Below are 21,221 nucleotides of genomic sequence, written 5' to 3'. Positions count from 1 at the left end.
CCTTGAGGGGTGTGACAAGGGCACGTGAGACTGGTGCTCCAGGTGGAAAGCACTACACATGCAGAGGCCGAGCGGTTGCTTCCCTGTGTGGAATGTCGTCTTGGATGGATACATGGGGAAAGAGAAGGGATTGGGCCCGAATGAGAAGGGTCTGTATTCTGAGTCCATAGAGCCGTGACTGAAAACATATGTTCTGAAACTAGATTGGCTTTGGGTTCAGATTCTGAGGTTCTTCCACCTGCTGGCTATTCAGTCTTGGATGGGTTGCTTCCTCTCTCTGTGCGTGTTTTATCTTGTGTAAAATGGGGCTAATTATCTCACAACATTAAGTGTGAGCGCTGGAGCAGTGCCTAGTTTACCCAGTGTTCACCATCGTTGGCATCATGATTGGCCATGGTTGTGCAGGGGTTCTGAGAACTCTCTTCACACCAAGCATTGTTTGGAGAGTAAATCAATAGGTATGTGTGGTTTTGTTTTTCTGTGTTCCCATCTCCTGTTTGCCAGTTACGTTGTAGAGATTAGTAAGATACAAACTTATTTTAAAGTTGACTGAATTCCCAGTACTTTATTTTATTTTATTGATGAACTACACATAGCATTTACCATTTTAACCATTTTAAAATGTACAGTTCAATGGCATTAAGTACAAGTACCTTCATACCATCACTGTCCAGTTCCAGAACATTTCATCACTCCAAAAGGACACCCTGTACCTATTAACAGTCACTCTCTACTCCTCCCTCGCCCTAGCCTTTGGCTACCACTAAGCTGTTTTTGTGGACTTAAGCTATGCTGGATAATTCATAAAAGTGGAATCATAGCAATATGCGACTTTCATTGTTGGCTTCTTGTACTTTAGGCTGTTTTTATCCCCACTGTGGTGTGTGTCATTACTTCATTTCTCTTTATGGCTGATAACAGTCCAGTGTATGAATACACCACCTTTGTGTATGTATTCATCTGGGGAGGAAGGTTTGGGTTGTTTCTACTGTTTGGCTATTGTAACTAGTGCTGCTGTGAAAAACTGTGTCATAGTGATCATCTATTTTCTCAGTTGTAAGTACTGGAAGTAAAACTGATACCATGTCGGGATTCTTAGACCTTTGGATGTGAAAAAGGAACCCTGACATGCATATTTGGTGCAGAAGGGAACTCTGTGTGCTAGGAGGCAAGGGTACCCTGGGCAATTTGAAGCCTGGGGATGAGGAACAGAGCATTGAGCTGCCTGAGGATGTGCGAAGGCTGAGAGGGTGTGGGGTGGGGATGGGTTGTGGGGCCAGTGCCCATTCTGGCAAGGAGGTGGGGAAGGAGGGGGACAGGGACCTTGGGTCTGCCCTTTTCTTCTGCTCCTCCTCTTCTTCCCATACTTTGGGAAGTTTGGGACATTCATCCTGACACTCTCCCTTTTGGTTCTACCCCATCTATTTTTGGCCTTGAGTATAAAGTTTTGTTTTTTTTTTTTAATTTTTTTTTAAGATTGTATTTATTTGACAGAGATCACAAGCAGGCAGAAAGGCAGGCAGAGAGGCAGAGAGAGACGGGGAAGCAAGCTCGCTGCTGAACAGAGAGCCTGATGCGGAGCTCGATCCCAGGACCTTGAGACCATGACCTGAGCTGAAGGCAGAGGCTGAACCCACTGAGCCACCCAGACACCCCGAGTATAATGTTTATCCTAGGAATTAGCTTCTAATGCGAACACTTGGACCACCTGGCCATCCTTACTGCTTACTAGATCCAGTTTGGTTTTTTGGTGCATTTATTTGTTCATTTGATTCTGCCCTTTTTTTTTTTTAAGTTTTTATTTATTTGAAAGACTGAGAGAACGCGCTCAGGAGCAGGGGCAGGGGCAGACTGAGAGGGAGAGAGAGAAAGAATCTCAAGCAGACTTCTCTCTGAGCTCAGAGCCCAAACATGGGGCTTGGTTTCATGACCCTGAGAGCATGACCTGAGCTGAAATCAAGAGTCAGACACTTAACTGACACTTAACTGACCAAGCCACCCAGGCATCCTTTGATTCTGCACTTTTATGTTCCTTGAAAATTTTGGTCTGCGGTGTTGGGAAAGGGAAGTTAAGCACGTATTTGCAATTCTCAAATGATAGTGTTTTCTTTCTTTCTTTCTTTTTTTTTTTTATTATTTTTATTTATTTGACAGAGAGAAATCACAACTAGGCAGAGAGGCAAGCAGAGAGAGAGGAGGAAGCAGGCTCCCCGCGGAGCAGAGAGTCCGATGTGGGGCTCGATCCCAGGACCCTGGGATCATGACCTGAGCCGAAGGCAGAGGCTTTAACCCACTGAGCCACCCAGGCGCCCCAAATGACAATGTTTTCATAGCAGTTAACAGGCATTGAATGCTCCTGGAGTATTCCTGTAGTAGCTGTCCAAGATTGGGACAGAACCTTTGAGAGGCTTGCAGTCTGGGTGAGACAAGCCTACCACAGTGAAACAGTGAACAAATGGCAGAGGCTTATGCATGGTCCAAAGTGCTGTAGCATTTCAGAGGAAAGAGTAAATGATCTGTGAGGACAAAAATCTGGACAGACTGAATCGAAGAGTCATACCAGGAGGGAGAGTAGGATTTGATGGATGGAACAGTCCACCCCCACCCTCATTACACTTTTCTCTCTTACCCTCATTACTCTGACATATTATAAATTTGTTTACTTACTTTTCTCCCTGAGTAGAGATTGAAACTCAGAGGGAAGAATCTTTGTATTTTTAACTTGTCTCCCCAGCTCCTAGAAGAGTGCCTGAGCTATACATAGTAGGTTCTCAGTGAATGAATGCGGTGTAGGCAAGCAGGGGTGCGGCTATGTTGTCTGACACTGAAGGGAAAGTTGGAATAGTTTTTAGAGTTAAAGGGGATCTGAGCTACTCAGGCCACATTGCTTTTGAACAGTGCTTTGCATAATCCTAAGAATTTTTTGGAGCCCACTAGTTTCTCAGGCTGTCAGGATGGAGCGACTAGAACTGGTGCTGGGGAGTTCCCTCTCTCCCCTCTCCCAGCAGAGTTCTGTCTGTCTGACATTAGTCTTCACTATGTAATTTACTTTGAACACGCAGTTCTGCACTACAGAAAGTTTGATTTCAGGGCTAACCACCCTGTTTTACAAGTGAGGAAACTGAAGTCCAGATAAACTAGTTTCTCTCAAGGTGGTTTAACCAGTGCCAGAAGTGGAAATTCTAACTCTTCAATCCAGTGTTCTTTCTCCTCACTCTTGGTTCCTTTGGAGTTAAGGCCCTGCTTTGTTGCTCTTCAAGCTGCTGTATTCCTCTCCTTGCTGTTTCTTCTGGCATGCCTTCTGGGACTTTCTCTCTATCTGAGGCTCATGTGTCCTGTAAGACAGATTTCATTTTCTCCAGGGAGATTTCGCCCATGTTAGAATCATCTACCACTCTGCTTTTACTCATTTCATTGATGTATTTTGTTCTCCATGGTCAGAAACCCATCCCCTTTTCAGAGTGAGTACTTCATCAGTATTTGTAGAGTGAACCTGATGAGCTTGAGGATCATGATGAAACTAACTTTTTTGAGTCAAGAATTTGTATAAAATCAATTTGATGTCAGTTTGTAACACCTGAGTTGGCAAGGGGGTGTGGAAACAGACACTCATATACATTGTCCGTGGTAGTGTAAATCAGCATAATCTGTTCTGCAGAATTAGAAATGTGCATGCTTTTTGACCCAGCAGAATCCCGTTTCTAAGAATTGATCTACTCAGGGGTGCCTGGGTGGCTCAGTTAGTTAAGCGTCTGCCTTTGGCCCAGGGCCTGATCCTGGGGTCCTGGGATTGAGCCCCGCATCAGGCTCCCTGCCCAGTAGGAAGCCAGCTTTTCCTTTTCACAGTCCCCTTGCTGTGTTCCCTCTCTCCTCTCTGTCATATAAATTAATAAAACCTTAAAAAAATTGATCAATTCGTTAAGTGACTTGTATAAAATAAGACTGGAAACGTTCTGGAGTCTAAGTGTCTCCCTCCGGAAGAATTAAGGGAGTGAGCTCTACTTGTACTGTTTGGGAATCCTTCACAAGGTAATGTGGCTGGAGAAAGATAAAAAAGAGTATTATAGGATACTTCCGTTTGTAATATTGTAAAAGGGGTAAATATATCTATACATTTATTTGATTGCTCATGTATAGATGGTTGAGAACAATGTCTAAGATGGTAGGAAGTGTGATTCCTTCATGAATGGTGGTGAGGGAGCTAGATGTCTGGGGAACAGGGTAGAAGAGTTGAGGTCTTTCAGAAATGTGTGCAACGAATTGGGAATGGCCTCTTCTCGCTTAGTGTATCGGTTTCCTGTTGCAGCCTGACAAATCACAAATTTAATGGCCATGTAACGCAACTTAATCAAAGGAGTGACAGTCCTACATATATAGTCTCTTGGTGAGAGGCAAGTCACAGGTTCTACCTGTGCTCCAGGAAGAAGCTTATACAGGAGTATGATTCATTGTGGGAGTCATCTTAGGGGATGTCTGCCATGCCATTGGTCAATTTTTAGGAACTAAAACTTGCTTTCCAGGGATTAAAGGGACACTAGAATTGACAGCTTGGTAATTCTGACGGACCAGCAAGGTGGATTTTTGGTAGGAAGACCTTGTGAAGGTGTGGTGATCTCTCAATGTTCAGACTGTGGTACCTTAACCCCCAGAGGTTTTGGTCTGTCTGTCTCAGTCAGTCTGTCTGAATCCATTGATTTTCATTTGGTTCTTAATAAACTCTGGTTTTTCCTGAATGAGCTAATTTTTCCAAAACTTCTTAAATGGTTGAATTTCTGTCCTGCCTAGTACTTTAAAAGAAGTAAAAGCAGTTAATTAGTAATTTTGAGAGGATAAATAGCCAAATCTCCTCCTCAATCAGGAGAAATATGAAATAGTGGGAATTCATTAAACCCAAGAAATTGGAAGTGAAGCTTGCATCTTTTACCTCCACCTGGTGGGGGTTTTCTGTCACTGCAGGTGGATTTAATTCAAATACAGCCCTAAACGTTTTAATTCAGAGTGACTGTTGATTACTTTTAGGATTTACTCTCTTTGCTGGGTTGCTGATTTCAGACAGATTGTATGTCCCTCTCGTTGTAGACTTGCTGTTTTTTTGATCATGCTTATGAACTGTACTTAACCATGCATAGAACGGATGTGATTCAAGCTACAGAGTAACTAAATATTTCAGTGGATGCTTTGACATATTTATGTAATCTAAAGGTGACATTGTCACAATAACTCTAGGACTCAAGGATTTGTAGTAAAAGTTTGTCAGTGTGCCCCAGGGTCACAGTAATTTGCTTCAGAAATCATACGTATGTTTAAATGTGTGGGTTATTCATTTTTTTGTTGTTGGTTAACTTTGGAAAGTCTATATAGAGCTGTTACTATAGCCACTATTCTCTGTAATTTTCCACAAGATGAGTGATTGCCTGGTGAAACAAGCTGAGGAGTCTACGATTTCTGCCCAAATGTCCCCACTCATTTTCCTTTGGCCACTATACAAAACAGGTTTCCTATTTTGGGGGAAAGCAGCATTGTAGTCAAGGTTTAAGGTGTTATATCTCTTAAGAAGGAAGCCTACTTCTGCTTGGTATGCTGTTCTAGAAGAACACATCCCTTAAGCCCCCACACCCTCCTGGCCCCTCCTGCATTTCAAATCTAACCCAGGAAATGCTCCTGAAAAGCCTTCCTTTTTTCCTGCTACCCTTAGCAAAGGGTAAATTGGGTACCTTTGGGGGCCCAGACTATACTGTACCTCATCATCTCTGTGTTTCCAGGATCTAGCAAGGTGCTCAATACAAGACATCAAGTGAACTTTTCAATAAAGATTTGGTGAATCAAAAAGAATTTGCAGATTTTTTCTTTGTTGTGTTTTAAAAAAGGCAGAGTGGGGAAAAGACCATTTGGAGGAATTGAGGTTTTTATCATTCAGATATTAAATGAACAAAATGCTATTCTATTTCCTTCTTTACTAATCCTGAGTGACAAAGCACATGTGATATGCCTTTAATTCTAAAAATTCATTTCTAAATGAGCAGGTATGCTTCTGTCATATTAAAAAGTGTTTTCCTTAGACCAAACTGTAATGAGTCAAGGTTTTATCTAGCATACAAAAGATTCCAGAATATAATTTTTTAAATTTCTAAAGTTGTTGATACAGAACTGCAGTAAAAAGTTGAGAATTCTTTAAATGTCCTGATGAAATGCGCATGTATATCTTCAACTCATTTCCCAAACTTATACAAATGAGTCAGTTGACATCTGCTTCTGCTTTTTTTTTTAAGGTATAAATGTGAATCTGACTCCTTCTAATCATCTCCAGCACTTTGTCTAAGTAGCCTTTCATGATTTGTATACAAAAGTCACTTCCCAGGAGAGGAGGACTCTTTAAAGTGTAAGCTGAAGTGTACACACGATTAACATGAGAGAGACCTTCGTTTTTGGAAGTAATTTGAAAGAAAATGAGCATGGTTTGAAAAAAAGAAAGAAATTGGAACCACATTTTTAAGTTATGTGTAACCAGAAAGGACTGTATCAGTCTTCCTCTCTAGTGTGTATTTCCTCTGCAGTGTATGCTGTGTGACTTCATCATTTCCAAAAATTTATTTTCATAGAAATAATGTTTAATTGATGCTTTTAAGGCTCATAAGTCCAAAAGTGATACAGTTTCATATCCAGCTGTTTTTTAAACATCAGTAAGAAGGAAATACTAATGATATGAAACTCTGGTGATGTTTCACTGAAGATGATATTCCTGCCAGTCATTTCTGGGTTACAGAAAGGATGTGTAGGGTGTGCTGTGACTGATAGGGTCCTTCTTAAGGACTTCCCCGAAGAACTTGAAGGGTCTCTTTGACTGTGAGTGACCCAGTAAGCTTATGTTTTTAAGATAAAGCTCAGATTTCATTCCTACCTCTTCCTTCTTTTGTTCTTTTTAGCCCCTTTTGTTACCCTTTTGTTGTTTCTCAGTCATATTTAGCCCAAGTCTCCATCCTTTCTCTCAGTCCCTCTCCTTTGCAGATCTTCCCCCCTCCACCTGGGGAGAGATGGGACGGGTGTGTCCTGCAGTGTGGTCCCGAGTGCCACAGCCACCCTGCAGCCCTGTTGCCTGCTCTACAGAGCCAGACTTCCTGAGCTGTGGTCCTTGGGTCATCACACTGCTGAGCTCTGGACCACCCTCTGTGCCACCTCTTGGCAGTACAACCCTTCTCCCAAGCAGTTTTTCAGCATGAGCTCTTGGACCACTGTGTGGCTCCTCTCCCTAGTCACAGTTCTTTCCTTGCTATCTCACAGGACACAGGCACTCCCAGCTGAGGGGGTGGGCTGCTGATAAAGTTTGCCTTTCCTTCGGGTACCTGGAATTGCTTCCCTCGGTCCAGCCCACTTGGCCTCACTCCTCTTGTTTATTTTCTTTTGGAGAACACCCCCCACGGTGGCTAGAGGCAGGTTTGTACATGTGGGAATCCCAGTTGTGGCTGAATCTGCCCACAGGTCCAGTTCTCTGAACATTGTTTGGAAGTGAAGAGGTTCTTTTTAGGGTTCCTGAGGCCCTCTGGAGCATTGTGACTAACTCCCAAGCTTGCCTCTCAAAGCCTTAAAACTAGGACTCTGGCAAAAATGCTTGAGGTCCCTTTCTTTCCAGCTGCCCAGGGACAGCTTGTTGGAAATGCAGATTTTTAAATCCCTCCCTGGTCAGTCTCTGGGTGGCCTCTGGGCTCCATCCAGCTCTCTGGGCGATTCCTGTGCATGCTTACTTGGGACATGCCTCCAGTACACTATACCTGGTGAAGACTGTACAGTGTGCACTCTTCGAAGATTTTAAAAACGGAAGGAATCTCACTTGGAGGCCAAGATCCAAAATATTCACCCCAGCCTTTATTTTTAATGTTAAGGAGTTTGAGCCCGGGGGAGGTGCTATGACTTCTCTGAACCACTTAAGTGCTAGAAAGGGAAGTTGGGGACCCTCTCCATTTCCTCTGGTTCCTGGAAAAAGCAGTTTCATCAGTGGTCTTGGTCACCTCCTCCCATAACCACTGTAGACTGGGATAGTTTGAAATTTGCAGATTTGCAATAGAATAGTAAAATGATTAGAGCTCCTAAGACGTCTTTTGGTTTGGGTGCTTAACAGAGAACACCGCTCATGTGTTTTCTTATATGTTCACTTGGCAAATATCTGTTGGAACTTGCTGTTTGATCTGTGTGTATATGGTAAATATTTTTCCAGATAGAAGAATAATTGTATCCGTCTAAGGGAGTGCAAGATTCTTAATCAGGGAACACTTTAAAATGTTTCTAAGTGACTTGTAGTTGATTGCTTGTTTAGTGTGGTGGTGCTAAGTTCCCCTGTACCTTGGGGTTTTTTCTTTTTTTTCCTTTTCCCTCACAACTGATACAAACCAGTGCTGGGCTCCAGGCTGCAGCCAGAGTGAGAGTTCGAGGGTAGAACCTGGAAGCTTGGAGTTTTTGTACTTTATATTAAAAGAAGACCGTGGCCCATTTTCATTGTACATTGAAAGATAATGGCATTGTTGGGCTCTTCTAAACTGTTCACTTAAGCCATTTGTAGAAATCCCTTGGTAATCTTTTTAAATTTTTAAAAAGATTTTATTTATTTATTTATTTGAGAGAGCATGAGAGGGAGGAGGGTCAGAGTGGGAAGCAGACTCCATCCTGAGCAGGGAGCCTGATGCTGGACCTGGTCCTGGGACTCTAGTATCATGACCTTAGCCGAAGGCAGTTGCTCAACCAACTGAGCCACCCAGGCACTTCCTTGGTAATCTGTTTAAGGATTGTCGCGTTTTGAGTTTGTTCTTAAAATTTGGGCTTTTTCTTTGTTCTTTCTAGAATTGCCCATTTGTTCTTTGTTTATGAACGATTTGTTGGTATGTTTTGGTAGGTGGAACAATGCCCCATTTTAGTTGAGAGCAGAAATAATGCTAAGCAACACCTCATTTTCTAAAATCCCATTTGCCTTTGTAAATGAATATATAAAGGCCTGCTTTTCCTTACATTTAGCCATTTTTACTTTGAACACACCATTCACTTGCTTGACTGTTGAACAGTCTGACACTTTTTAATTGTTTTAAACTGAGGGTATATTGTTTTTAGTTATTGCTCTTTTTAAAAGAGACTTCTTGAATGTCAGCCTTGGAATGCTGATGAAACTTGGTTTAATTTATTTAGGCATGTAAGTTTGGTCACACCTTCAGCAATGCTTGTCTCTGATGCTCTAGGAAGGATTCAGGCATATCTTTTCCTTTGATCAGACATTCTGTGAGACAGTGCCCAGATGTTACACATTTGAGTATATTCTTGGCAACATATGCTTTACTGTATTGCCTTTAGAAAAAATGTCATAATTTTAAAGAAATGCAAGAATCATCAAATGTGCTTTCTAAATCTTAATTTTTTTCTTTAAAATTAAAAACATGAAATCTGGCTGGAAAAAGCTAAATATTAGTTCAGACTTTGTGAAATTGTTAGTATTTGTCAGCTTTTGAGCACATAAATGACATTTTTGGGGTCAACATAGTAGACCTTCCAAATTAATCCTTGATGGATGATAACGCTAGCAGTCAACACCGGTTTCTTATCTCTCACAGCTTTCAAAAAGCTTCGCAGTTGTAGATGTTGCTTTCGTTCCAGCTCTTGCCGCTTACTTCCTAAGAAGGCCTTTCTGCTTCTCAGAGCTGCGCAGTGGCTACCCAGTTCTTTAACCCTGAAGAGAGCTTTTGTTCATTAGAAGTCCATGGCTGAGATCCAGCAAGTCCGAGGAGAGCCTGTGTTTGCCAGCGCTGCTTCCGTTGTTCTCTTTGGCATGAGCAGACACTTGATCTAGTAAAGTACCTCTTCCTTTTACCATAGATGAACCTAGACACTCAATTTCTATCTTAAAAGTTTGTAACATATCTCTAATCTATGTGCGAGAGCTCCAAAAGCTCTTTGTTAAAGTGCGTGCATAATGAAGAGGTGAGATGTCTGACCCAGCTCCTAATTGTAATAGGAGCCCCCTTGAATGCAGAGCAAAGCAAAGCAAAACAAAACATGGGTTTTCAGATAGCAGTGATTTTGCATTTGCTTACGAAATTTCCCCTGGTCATATGCTCGTCTCGTCTTGCCTTTTCTGTGCCGTGAAGCATACTGCTGTTGGAATCCTTTTTGTAATAAGTTATACGGGTTCCCCCCTCCTTAAAGGACATATGAATAAACATAAGTGTAGTTTCTATTAAAAAGAAATGTAAAAATGTTTCTCACTTTATTCTGTTGCCTTACACGGTCAACTTTTGGAACTCTTGGAAGATTTATATCCTGTCATGTATTTAGAGAATGTGCTCTAGTGTATTTGAAGGCATAGTTGGATGGCAGTGCCCTCTTGTGGGAGAATAACATATTGCTTATTGCATGCTTGGTTAAATTTTAGAGATTTTTAAATTTCTCTTAAAAATCTGCACGTACGAAGAGTGCCTGGGTTGCTCAGTTGGTTAAGCATCTGACTCTTGGTTTTGGTTAAGCATCTGACTCTTGGTTTTGGTTTAGGTCATGATCTCGGGGTAGGGGGAATCAAGCCCTGTGTCGGGCTCTGCTCAGCACTTAGAGTTGGCTTGAAATTGTTTCTCTCCCTGTGCCCCCAACCTCCCTGAGATGACCTTATTTCATGCTTGGTTAAATCTTAAGAGTGCTTATGTGCCTTCTTTCTCTCAAATAAATAAATCTTAAAAAATCTGCATGAACCAGTATATTTTGCACAAAATATTTTTCAACTAGGACCTATTAACTTAATGTTTATTTTTGATCTTTTCCATTCCATATTTTAAAAATAAAAAAGTAGGGAGGGTGGTGGAGGTGGTGAGGTGTGAAGTAGAATTGCTCCAGTTTCTGGGTGGGGGAAAAATGCATTTTTGAGCAGCTGAAAGAAATTAGCATAAGTGGCTCCAAATCGAGTTTTTAAAGTATATTCCTTACAAAAGCCCCTTATCCTTACCCCCCCCCCGCCTTTTTTTTTTTTTTTTTTTTAATCAGTGTTACTCTTTCTTAGGGAAAGTTCTCCAGGCAGAGAGGGAGCCAAGATCCCCTCAGGTATTTGAGTCTTCTCAAATGATAAAATGTAAATCATCACATCATATTTGCAGTTAAAGTATGGTGTTTGGCCTGGGTATTGACAGAACAGCATCTGAGTCTTTGTTCTTCTGCTCCACAAGGGCAAAGGATTTCATTTCCCCACCCCCAGAAGTGGTGGTATTACCTTTGTTCTAAGATTGTGAGGGTTAACTGAGAGAATGTGTGTGCCTGGCACATAAGTAAGTTCAAATATAGTAGCAAGAATGATGCTATTTATTGAGTTTTGCTCTTGCTGTTAAAAAAAAAAGTATAATTTTTTTCTGTAATTATTTCCTATTTTGTATTTGTTAAATTAGTGCTGATGGGTTAACTGGGGTCATGGGTCTTAGGAGCAGCTGTGTCTGAAGGTCAGCTCATAAACCAATATGAACATTATGCTGGAAAGGGCTCACCTGAATATTCATTACAACTTTCCCCCTTGTTTTCGTTTAAGGAATTAGATATGGTAGGTTTATATTGTCTATTTATATTTATCCATTGTCATTTAAGGAAGTAAATACATTTTGTGTTAAGACTTTCTTAAACATACTACAATTGCAATTTAGTCTTAAAATATGTAATGTTTAACAAGTACCTTTAACCAAATTGACCTGTTAATGTGTTAAAACTTATTGGTGTCAAGAGTTTAAAATATCTTCATTTTAAAATGCTTTAATATATAAACATAATAATGAATATGTTGTAGTAACAAACATACTATTTGTGTATGAAATGCAAGCTTACCCAAACCAGTGGTAGCCCACCTACTCTGAAGGCAGGGCTAAGGAGTAAGCCCCCCCGCCTTGGGCTATCCAGGAACCCCCTTTCCCACATCTCAGAGCACAACTATTTGGTTTGCCTGTTGGGTTGTAGATGGATTTGTCACATCAGGCTTTAAAAAAAAAAACAACTTTCATTTCGAGCCCCAGCATGAGGCTCGAACCCATGACCCGTGGATTAAGAGTCACATGCTCTAGGATCTGAGCCAGCCGGGTGCCCTGTCATATTGGGCTTTTGGTTGTAACTTATTTTCAGGGCTGGAATTTTTATTTCTTTCTGTTTATTGTAACCTTCTAGAGGCTTTGGGAATCTGCCTTCATAAGCATGACAGTGTTGACTGTCTCTGACTAAGATACCGATAAGATGAGAAAAAATGGAAGAGGTTCTTAGCCTGACTGTGCTCTAGCCAGACTGTGTTCCAGCCTGGCTGTGCCCCAGCCTGACTGTACTCTAACCTCGCCGTCTGTAGCCAGACTGGTTCTGGGCTGTGGCCACCTTTTAACATAGAGCTCTGTTGACAGCCTCTGCCTGCTTCCTAAGCTCAATGCCATCCTCACCCCAACCCCAGATCTCTATGCAGGGTCTCTATGAGATTAAAATGATCACAAAACAAGTGTTCTCTTCGGCCCTGTAGGTTTGACTGCATTCTTTTCTCAATGCAGTTGTTTAAAAATTCTCCTTTTAGGATTCATTGGTGGGAAGCCGGTAAGGATTAATGAGAGGGCTGAATTAGAGAATATTTTTTAATGCAGTTTTGTTCCTCTGAGGTACATTCAGTAACAGAAACTAGGCCAACAAGTTATTGACAATTAGTGGTCCTTTGGGAATCTGCTTTAATGAATAGATAAGAATGATTTGTAATTAGCATAATAATTATATGCAAATGAATGCTTCTGAATTGCTCTAAAACACTTCTGAACTGTTTAAACAGCCCTCCTGAGATCTTGTTACTCTATTAATTTGTGTAGCAAATCTTTTTTTCATAGATCACGCAAAGATAAACTTCAGTCCAGCCCCTGTCCGAATTATTATGAATTCCAAGGTGGTAGGACCTGAATTAATGAGATTTACTTATACTATATTAATGGTGCTCTGTGGGAACCTGAAAGGGTGAGGGGTCCTTGGGGAGATGTAATTAAAAATAGGAAAGAAAGCTGCTTATTGCAAATAACTGTTGAAATGAGTTTCTTAAACAAGTTCGTAAATGTTATTTGTCTTTACACCTCTGTTACTTGGTTTTGCAAAATTTAATGCAAACATTTTTTTTTTTTTTTAATGGGCTTCCCCTCTGGAGTCTGACTTGAATTTTGTCAGGTCCAATTAGTTATGCACTAGGGTCAGCGGTGATAGGATCCAGGAACTGCTTGTGTTCCACGTGCCACAGTGTGTACCGAAAAATGAAGGGCATTGCTAATAGATGAGGTTTGTTCTTATCTTCGTATTTAATTTGGTCTTTTCCCACTCATCCTGGTCTTTACTTTTAGGATGTGATTAGAGGAAATAAGCTTTGCTAGGTTGAGCAGCAATACCCATGCATTCTAAACTTCGTGATTATCTTTGAGCTATTTGAATAGACACCTAATTAATCATCTTGTGCTAAAGGAAAGCATTTTACAGCAGGCTGCAGGATCCTAATATCTCTCTCAAGTTTTTATTTTTACCCTGTAGAATTGTTTTTTTGTGGGGGTAAGAGGCAGGGGAAATGCCCTTTTATAAGCAGGTGTGGAGGAGTTGCTAATGCTTGTGGTTTGGGCCCTATTTTCCTCAGCTTACATTTAGCCTCACCTGTGGTAACCCATGCATGGTTCTTTAAGCAGTTTCTGGTATCTGGAGCTCATCTCGATTTTTCCACAAGCTGTCAAACTCCTACCAGTCCCCCACCTCCTACTCACTTCCCCATTCATAATCATGAGTTAAATCTGGGCTCAAGGACATTTAGGTTGGCTCAACACAGATTTTGTACTTGCATTTTGGGGAACAGCCACTATGCTTAAAGATTCATAAAACTAATATTCTTTGTCTTCAAAATGAATCTGGTTTCTGTTGAGAGTTTCTGTTGAGAGCTGTAGTGAGTAACAGATGTACACCCAAGAGGTAGCACAACTTTTGTATTCCAGTGACAGAAAACGGCTATTTATAAGAATTTAATGAATGTATTCTGTGGCTTCAGCATGGAGACTCAGTAAGCCATTTATTTACCATATTATATTTTATTTGTTCTCCAAAGGGTGTCTTGACTTTCACTTGCCTCCTTTTTTTTACTTAAATAAGAGTTTTCAATTAAATAGAGTTGTATTAAAACTAATCCGAATCTACCTTATGCTGATACCATTGTGTTTCCCTATTGTTCCGGACCTAGTATTGGTGGAGCGAGCAGTATCTAGGGACATTACACCTAACTTGATAATGATGGTTTTACTAAGCCCTTATCCTGGCCAGGCCTCTGGGCAATACAGATAATTAAAATTTGATCATAAAAAATTTTAAACACAATGCACCTTAGCAATAAGATTTTTCTACTTTTAAACGTGATTTTAAAACTCATTTTAAAAATACATTTCCTTGGCCTAGTGAATTTGCTTTCTTTTTTTCCCGAGGATTACAGAAAGTGCATAGCAAATTCAGCCTTCAGAATACCCAGGAGCTGAAGACTCAAGTAGGCTACAGCTGTCTTCACCCACAGTATTCTAAAAGAACTAATGAGATGAGAAGTCTGCAGCTGGTGGCAAGCACAATAAACCATGAGCCAAGGGCTTCTCTTCATCAGAGCCTCCCCTTTCCCCATGGGATCCCAAAGGAGACAGAATACTAACAAAGCCAGCAGGCTGTCTCATTCCACACTATTGCTCATTTGCAGCTATAATTGGTAGCTGAGGTTGCATTCTGTATGCTGAAACTGTCATACATGAAGGAATATATTTGTTCATTGTGATACGGATATAAGTCGGCCAGTTCTCAAATGCAGAAAGACCAGACTAGATACCCAATAATAAAATTGTAGCGAAGACGATTCTGTTCAAAAAAATTAAATGTTTGTTATAAAGGTACAAAACTGAGGTTGTTAAAGCGACACCTGCTTCCTGCTTTTTAATACCTTGCTACTTAATTCAACTGATTAAACATTTACGTATTCAAACCAACATTAAAAAAAGAAGACACAAAAATTCCTCCGTTTTGACAAGATGCATTATCCTCATCTGTCAGGGTTAAGGTGCTATTGTTAATAATTGGGTTCTGTTACATTTTCAGTATAATACCTTTAATATTTGCTGCTTTTTAGTCAAGAGAAAAAAGCCTGGAAGACTTACCTTTGGAGATCTGTGTATGTGTGTATAGTATTTTATATGCACACACTCCCGCCTTACAGGCAGATCTACTTGGATACCCCTGCTGCTGCTTGGTGTTGCTGGAATGTGCTGTGCTTATCTGGCTCTTCTGCCACCTCCTGTGTGGTGTACTAGAGTGAGCCCGGGACGGAGGCTAAGAAGCCCTCGGGTAAGAGAGCCATACCACTTCCTTGCTGGGACTGTGGCCTCCTCATCTGCAGAAAGAGGCATCTGGGATGGTCTCCAAGGTTGGGTTTCCTTTATAATTCTGTGAGTTCTTAGTTCAGAAAAGTATCGCTCTGAATAACTGGTACCGGTGATGGGGGCTGGGAAGTGGACTACAGAGGTGTGTTGGGCACAGAGTGGCAAAGTTTTGGAAGCATTATTCCATGTTCTTCAGTTAATTAATCTGTCAGATAGGCATTGAGAAGCCCCGAGGTTGTCACCCAGGTGTGGAGCTGGGGTTGGGAAGGGCCTGAAGGAGTGTTGTCAGTGAAGTCTGCCTGATGCACCTGTTCGTTTTCACCCTCACTGGGGCCATAATCTTGTGGTGGTTCTGCAGGCTCCATTTTATCAGTTCTAAGGTTCCCCTGCCCTCTTTTCCTCACATTTTAATACATTTGAAGATAGGGTTTGTCTTCCAGTTGTGGCATATTTTATTGGCTGAGTGTGTTCCTTCTTAATGGCACATAGAAAAGGGTGGAGCATCCTCTCACTGCCAGCCTCTCAGATTTGAGAAATGTGATATTTACTGTTCAGCGTGTGCCAGGCTCCATAGTATCTCAGATTTTGCATTAAAAAGAACATTTTGAATGGCATACCCACAGTGAGGTCACACCTGAGACAGTTTAAAAAAAAAGTATTTTCCCTTAAACGGGATGAAACAGAAAACACTCGTCAGGCCTCTGGGCATTATAGAGATAATTATAACTTAATCATAAAAATTTTTAACATACACTTTAGCAGTTAAGGTTCTTCTACCTTTAAACATGATGTTAAAACTCATTTTAAAAATACATTTCTTTGGCTTGTTTTGGTTGATTTCGATTCTGAGTATAATTCACTCCATTCTCTGTTGGCAGTTAATCTGTGCTCTCTGGGGTTTCTGTTATCTTTTCTTTGTTTGCCTCTCTCTCTTTCTTTCCCTCAGACTTTCTAGGAGCTAGCCCCAAGTAAGTGTTGGTTCTCCTTACATCCTCAGACTCCTCGGACAACCTCATAGTATCTTGCTTGCTGCCTTCCACGTGTGGTGGCTACGGAAATAAATAGACCTTGATGGAGGGAGATGGTGTCAAAAGTGATTATTTGATAGAATGTTAAATATTTTCAATTTTGGAGAACAGTGAGCTTGTGTCTAGGTTTCAGTTCTAGGTGTCAGAGCTAGAGAAAATGTTTTCTGGCACCACGTGATTATTTACGTTAGTTTGCAGGATGGCACAGTCTGCACTGTGAACCCAGGTCTTGAGACCATCTGTCCAGTTGGTTCTTTTCTCAGCAGTGAAGTTGTTAATTTTGAGGGTGCGGCTCTAAATTGGAATTTAAGGACTTGTGTTAGTTGACAGTAATTGAACTTTCTGCTGATGTGCCCAGACACATGAGTAACTCCAATTCTCCAACTCCTTGCAGATGGCTTGTCCTGGGTCACTGTTCCTGGATAATGCTGACTGACCTAATGCCTGTGGCTGCACCACACTGCGTCTTGTAAAGCACTAAGACCCAGTGTAGCTAGCTAAGTGTGATTGTTTAATCATTATGGTACGCTGTTGGGGGCCTTTCTGAAGTTTGTTTTCTACTCGAACTTCACATTTTTCCTTCTTCACACTATTTACCTATACTTTGTCAATAATTATTTGCATGTCATGTGCATTTCCTGAGTAAGTGTTGAATCTTGAGCGGCTGCTTCTCAACATGTTTTCTTTGATTTGTGAAAGTTTGTTATATACTTTAGAGTCTGTTCAGTGCTTGCTGTTTTCTCTAGAACAATGACTTTTCATATTTGACTTGTCTGGGCATTTCCCCCAAAATATGTGGTCCTTCCATGAATGCCGTGAAGGACCCCTGGCTGAGAAATTCTACTCAAGATGGCAGGGGCTTTCCTTTTGTAGGATTTTCAGCTCGCCAACTGACCTCTGCTCACTGGTACCATTAAAACTCATTTATTTTTCTGAATCTGGACTTTCGCTCTTCAAAGGGATTTTTTCCCTATTGCTGGATTGTGTGTGTATATGTGTGCAATGACAAAAGAACTTTTGTAAAGCAGACAGGCTTAAAAAGATTTAGTTCTTTCATTTCCTCCTTTCTATATCGAAGGGGATGTTAGGGAGATAGAATTGACACATGCTATAGAACTTTGCTTAAAACCTAAGTCTCAGGGCCGTTCCCCTGTGACATGATATAACTGAGGTAGTCCCTTCACAGAGTCATAAGCCATTCTCTCACCTTCTATGACAATGAGGTGCTGCCATGGGAGCAGTCCCTCTTCCATGAGCAGGCCAAGGAATTTGCACTTTATGGGTCTCTGGACAAGGGTTTAGAGAGGCTGGCTTTGTCGTGAGGCATCAGACAAAGACCCAGCCATGGAAGAGATGGCGTGTTGCAGGATCAGGAGTTCAGTCTGCGTTCCCAGCCACAGTCATCGCTCTTGGTCATCACCTCTGGGTATTGTCAAGACTGGGATGGGTACCTTTTATTTCTTGAATATGACTATATACGTATCAAAATGTTGAAACTGTTAAATGTGGGAAGATTTGTTCATGGAGAAAGCTGTTCAGTAACCAGTGGTTTGCTCATCAAGACTTTTGACTAAATATTATGTAGTTGTCTGGCCTTAACATGAAAGTGTAAAGCAAAGAGAACCAAACCATAACTTAATGTTGTAGTGAACCATTTTGCTACGTTTACACAAAAGCACGGCAGGTGTAATCAGTTTCTGTCCCATGTTTTAGTACCGTCAAAGAACTGTTCTGGCAAGATTAAAGAATTTTCTCTGGGTTTCTTCTCTGCCTCTGACTTTGTTTTGCTTTGCAGGACTACAAAGCTGATGAAGACCCAGCATTATTCCAGTCAGTCAAGACCAAGAGAGGCCCTTTGGGACCCAACTGGAAGGTACTGGCTGCTGACCTTTCTGACAGGCAGAGTCTTGGCAACAGACCACTTGACAGGTCCTGAGTCTGGAAGAGCTGGTGATGTTTAAGTGAAAAATAGAAATGGCACAAAAATAGTTTTATTTGTGATAAGGACTTACAGCCAGTTGCAGTTAGCCAGCAAGTCTGTGCTGTATTAACAAACAGAACACAGCCAGACTGTCACTTTCAGCATAATGCTATTCTGATAACTCTTAAAAGAGACAAGTGATTTAGTCTTTGGGGATTGTAATGTTCTCTTTTGAGATTTGAAGCAGTACAAAAATCCATGTTAAATGAAGGTTTATAGTTTAAATTTAGTCTTAGTAAAAACTGAACAAGTTGCCTTCACCTGAGCTCATGTTCCTGGCCTTTTAATAGTTACATTCTGGAAACCAGGACACCAGAGAACAATTTTGATGGCAAGTAGTCGTTTTCTAATAAAGAACACATCCTTACTTTATTCATGGGAGTAGGAAAAGCAATGTCAAGATAATAATTTAAATTGCTATAGAAATATAATGCATTTTAAAGATATCCACTAAATTAAATGACAGACCCTTAAAGATAGCTTAATGTGGTGATGGCAAGTTATTACAGTTAATTTGACAGGAGCAGAGGAACTTTAAAACCTAAACATGCCCAAAGCAGATTTCCACCAACGTGTTTTAACTTGGTAACTAATCTCTTCATGCTGATGCCAGTCACTGGTCATTGATAAAACATGTCTGGGTGCTAGTTGTTGTTTGCAGATATAGGATTACTATAATGGCCCTGCAAATAACCCACTGCGTGGTTCTCCATGGGTGTTGGACTGTTTTGCAGACTGCCTTGCACATCAGCTAAAATGAAGAGTGGGTCTGACTTTGTTCTATAAGAAATGATTCATAATTACCTTAATTTTGCATTTGTTCTCTGGGTAGAGTTTATTTCAAGATTCTCCTAATTGAATGGTCATGGCCAGAGACTTTTAAGACCCAGGAAGTGATCTATGTTGCTTATAAATTAAGGAACGGATTTGGTATGTGTGATCTAAATTTCAGTGACTGGATTTAAAGAATTTCCCCACCCTTTTGCAGATTTCTAATTGTGGTCTTTAGAACTCACACTGAGTCAGAGGAGAAGTTTTTCCCCTTTGAGATTTAACCTGGCTTTCCAAAAAAGCAGGTCGTGTTGGAGCAGTAGATGGGTGACCACCTCAAAGGCAGCCCTATCTTCTAGAAGGCTGTCTTGCTCCATTAAGTCCTAATGCTAGCTAACAATGCTTTTGCAGAGACTAGAGAGAGAGAGCAAAGTTGCGACTAATTTCCAATCTTTTAGAACGTGGAATATGATTTTTATTCCTTTTTTATTTATGATTTTTACCCTTTTAACCAACATTGGTTTGTCTTTTATCATCAGTGATTAATTAAAATTCTAGAATACGTTTAGTTTTTAGAAATGTGAAATTTACATTTTTTCACATTACATTATAGCATTCTTTCCCATTTTGTGTGTGTGTGTGTGTGTGTGTGTATGTATGCACAGGAGACAGTTGCTTATTATTTCTCTGAGAGGATGCTGATTGAGTGATCCCTTTCTACCCATTTATCTCTAGGTTATTAACTTCAGCCAAATGATGGTGTATGTAGCTACTCTTAAAAGTGGAGTTACTGCTTAACTGAATTACATTGAATTTTCACAATTCCAGAAATAACCACTATTCTGTCATTGTCTGCCCCCACCTCACCCCCCCGCTCCCCGCCCCCATCTCTGCAGTTTCTCTTTCTGAGGTTTCATTTATCCATGGTCAACTGCATTCTGGAATTAGTTGTTCCTTCTGAGGTCAGAAGGTCAGTGGTAGTCTGACGCTGCATCACAGTGCCTGCGTTGTTCACCTCACTTCGTCTCACCATGTAGGCATTCTGTCATCTCACACCATCACGAGATGGGTGAGCTCAGTACAAGAAGATACTTTGAGAGAGAGAAAGACCACATCGTCTAACTTTTATTACAGTATTTTGTTGTAATTGTTCTGTTTTGTGATTAGTTGTTGATGTCTCACTGTGCCTGATTTATAAATCAAACATGATCATAGGTATGTACATGTAGGAAAAAACATAGTATATATAGGGTTTAGAACTACCCATGGTTTCAGGCCTCCACTGGGGGATTTTGCAACATACCCCCCACGGATAAGGGGGACCTGCTAAATTACACCATCTGCTTACTCCTCTCAAGGAAAATAAAGAGTAGAAAGGATGACGGTAACTGGTAATTCAGCATGTAGAAAACTGTGGACTGACTTGATCTTGATCTTCTCAGCGGCTCCTGTCTCCAGCAGGCCCAGTTTGTTAGTAACTGTACTCCTTATGGCACTGAGGGCAGCACTGGGTGATAGTTGCAGATTTCTGTACTTCTGAAATAGGAGAGAAGGCAAGGAATACATGGTAATTAGGACAAAAAGGATGAATTCCCGTTCTGGACCCACTTACCCCAGTGTGCGTGTGTCAGAATGTTCCTGTGTCAGAGCTGCTTCATAGCTCTGCAGCTGCTTGAGAGGCCTTCCAAGTGCCATCCCACCCTCACTCTTCAGTCTCCCTTCCCGTGGCCCCTTGGGAGAAACTCCCCTTATAGGAACATATTCATAAGTCTCTTGAGCACCAAGTGCAAACTCTGTGATCTCTTTGAAACTTTTCTTTACTTATCCCACACTTGGGTGTTCTTCTGACCTATTGCAGTATTTACTGCTTGTCTGTACCAGACTGGAGAGTGGAAAAGAAACTTCTCCTTTGGTGCCAGGCACTATGCAAGGTTGTGTTTAATCTTCACGACCTTCCTGTGGGGTAAGTACAACTGCTTCATTATATACTTGAGAAACTTGGTCAGAGAAGCACAGTTAATAGCTATAGGAGAAACAGCAGGATGTCTC

The 21,221-nt window shown here is 41.0% G+C and overlaps 1 protein-coding gene across 3 annotated transcripts in view; it reads left to right on the top strand.

Moving 5' to 3' along the window:
• The window catches only part of PITPNB (phosphatidylinositol transfer protein beta), a 62,725-nt gene that overhangs the window by 22,714 nt on the left and 18,790 nt on the right, over positions 1–21,221 (top strand). For all 3 annotated transcript variants that reach the window (XM_046025109.1, XM_046025106.1, XM_046025107.1), the window contains one exon: positions 18,216–18,293. In XM_046025109.1, the coding sequence (XP_045881065.1) occupies positions 18,216–18,293 (78 nt within the window). The remainder of the gene's footprint in view (positions 1–18,215; positions 18,294–21,221) is intronic.

The sequence above is a fragment of the Meles meles genome, chromosome 12 (genome assembly GCF_922984935.1).
Source record: "Meles meles chromosome 12, mMelMel3.1 paternal haplotype, whole genome shotgun sequence".
NCBI classification, from domain to species: Eukaryota; Metazoa; Chordata; class Mammalia; order Carnivora; family Mustelidae; genus Meles; species Meles meles.
This window is presented reverse-complemented; position numbering and strand designations above follow the sequence as displayed.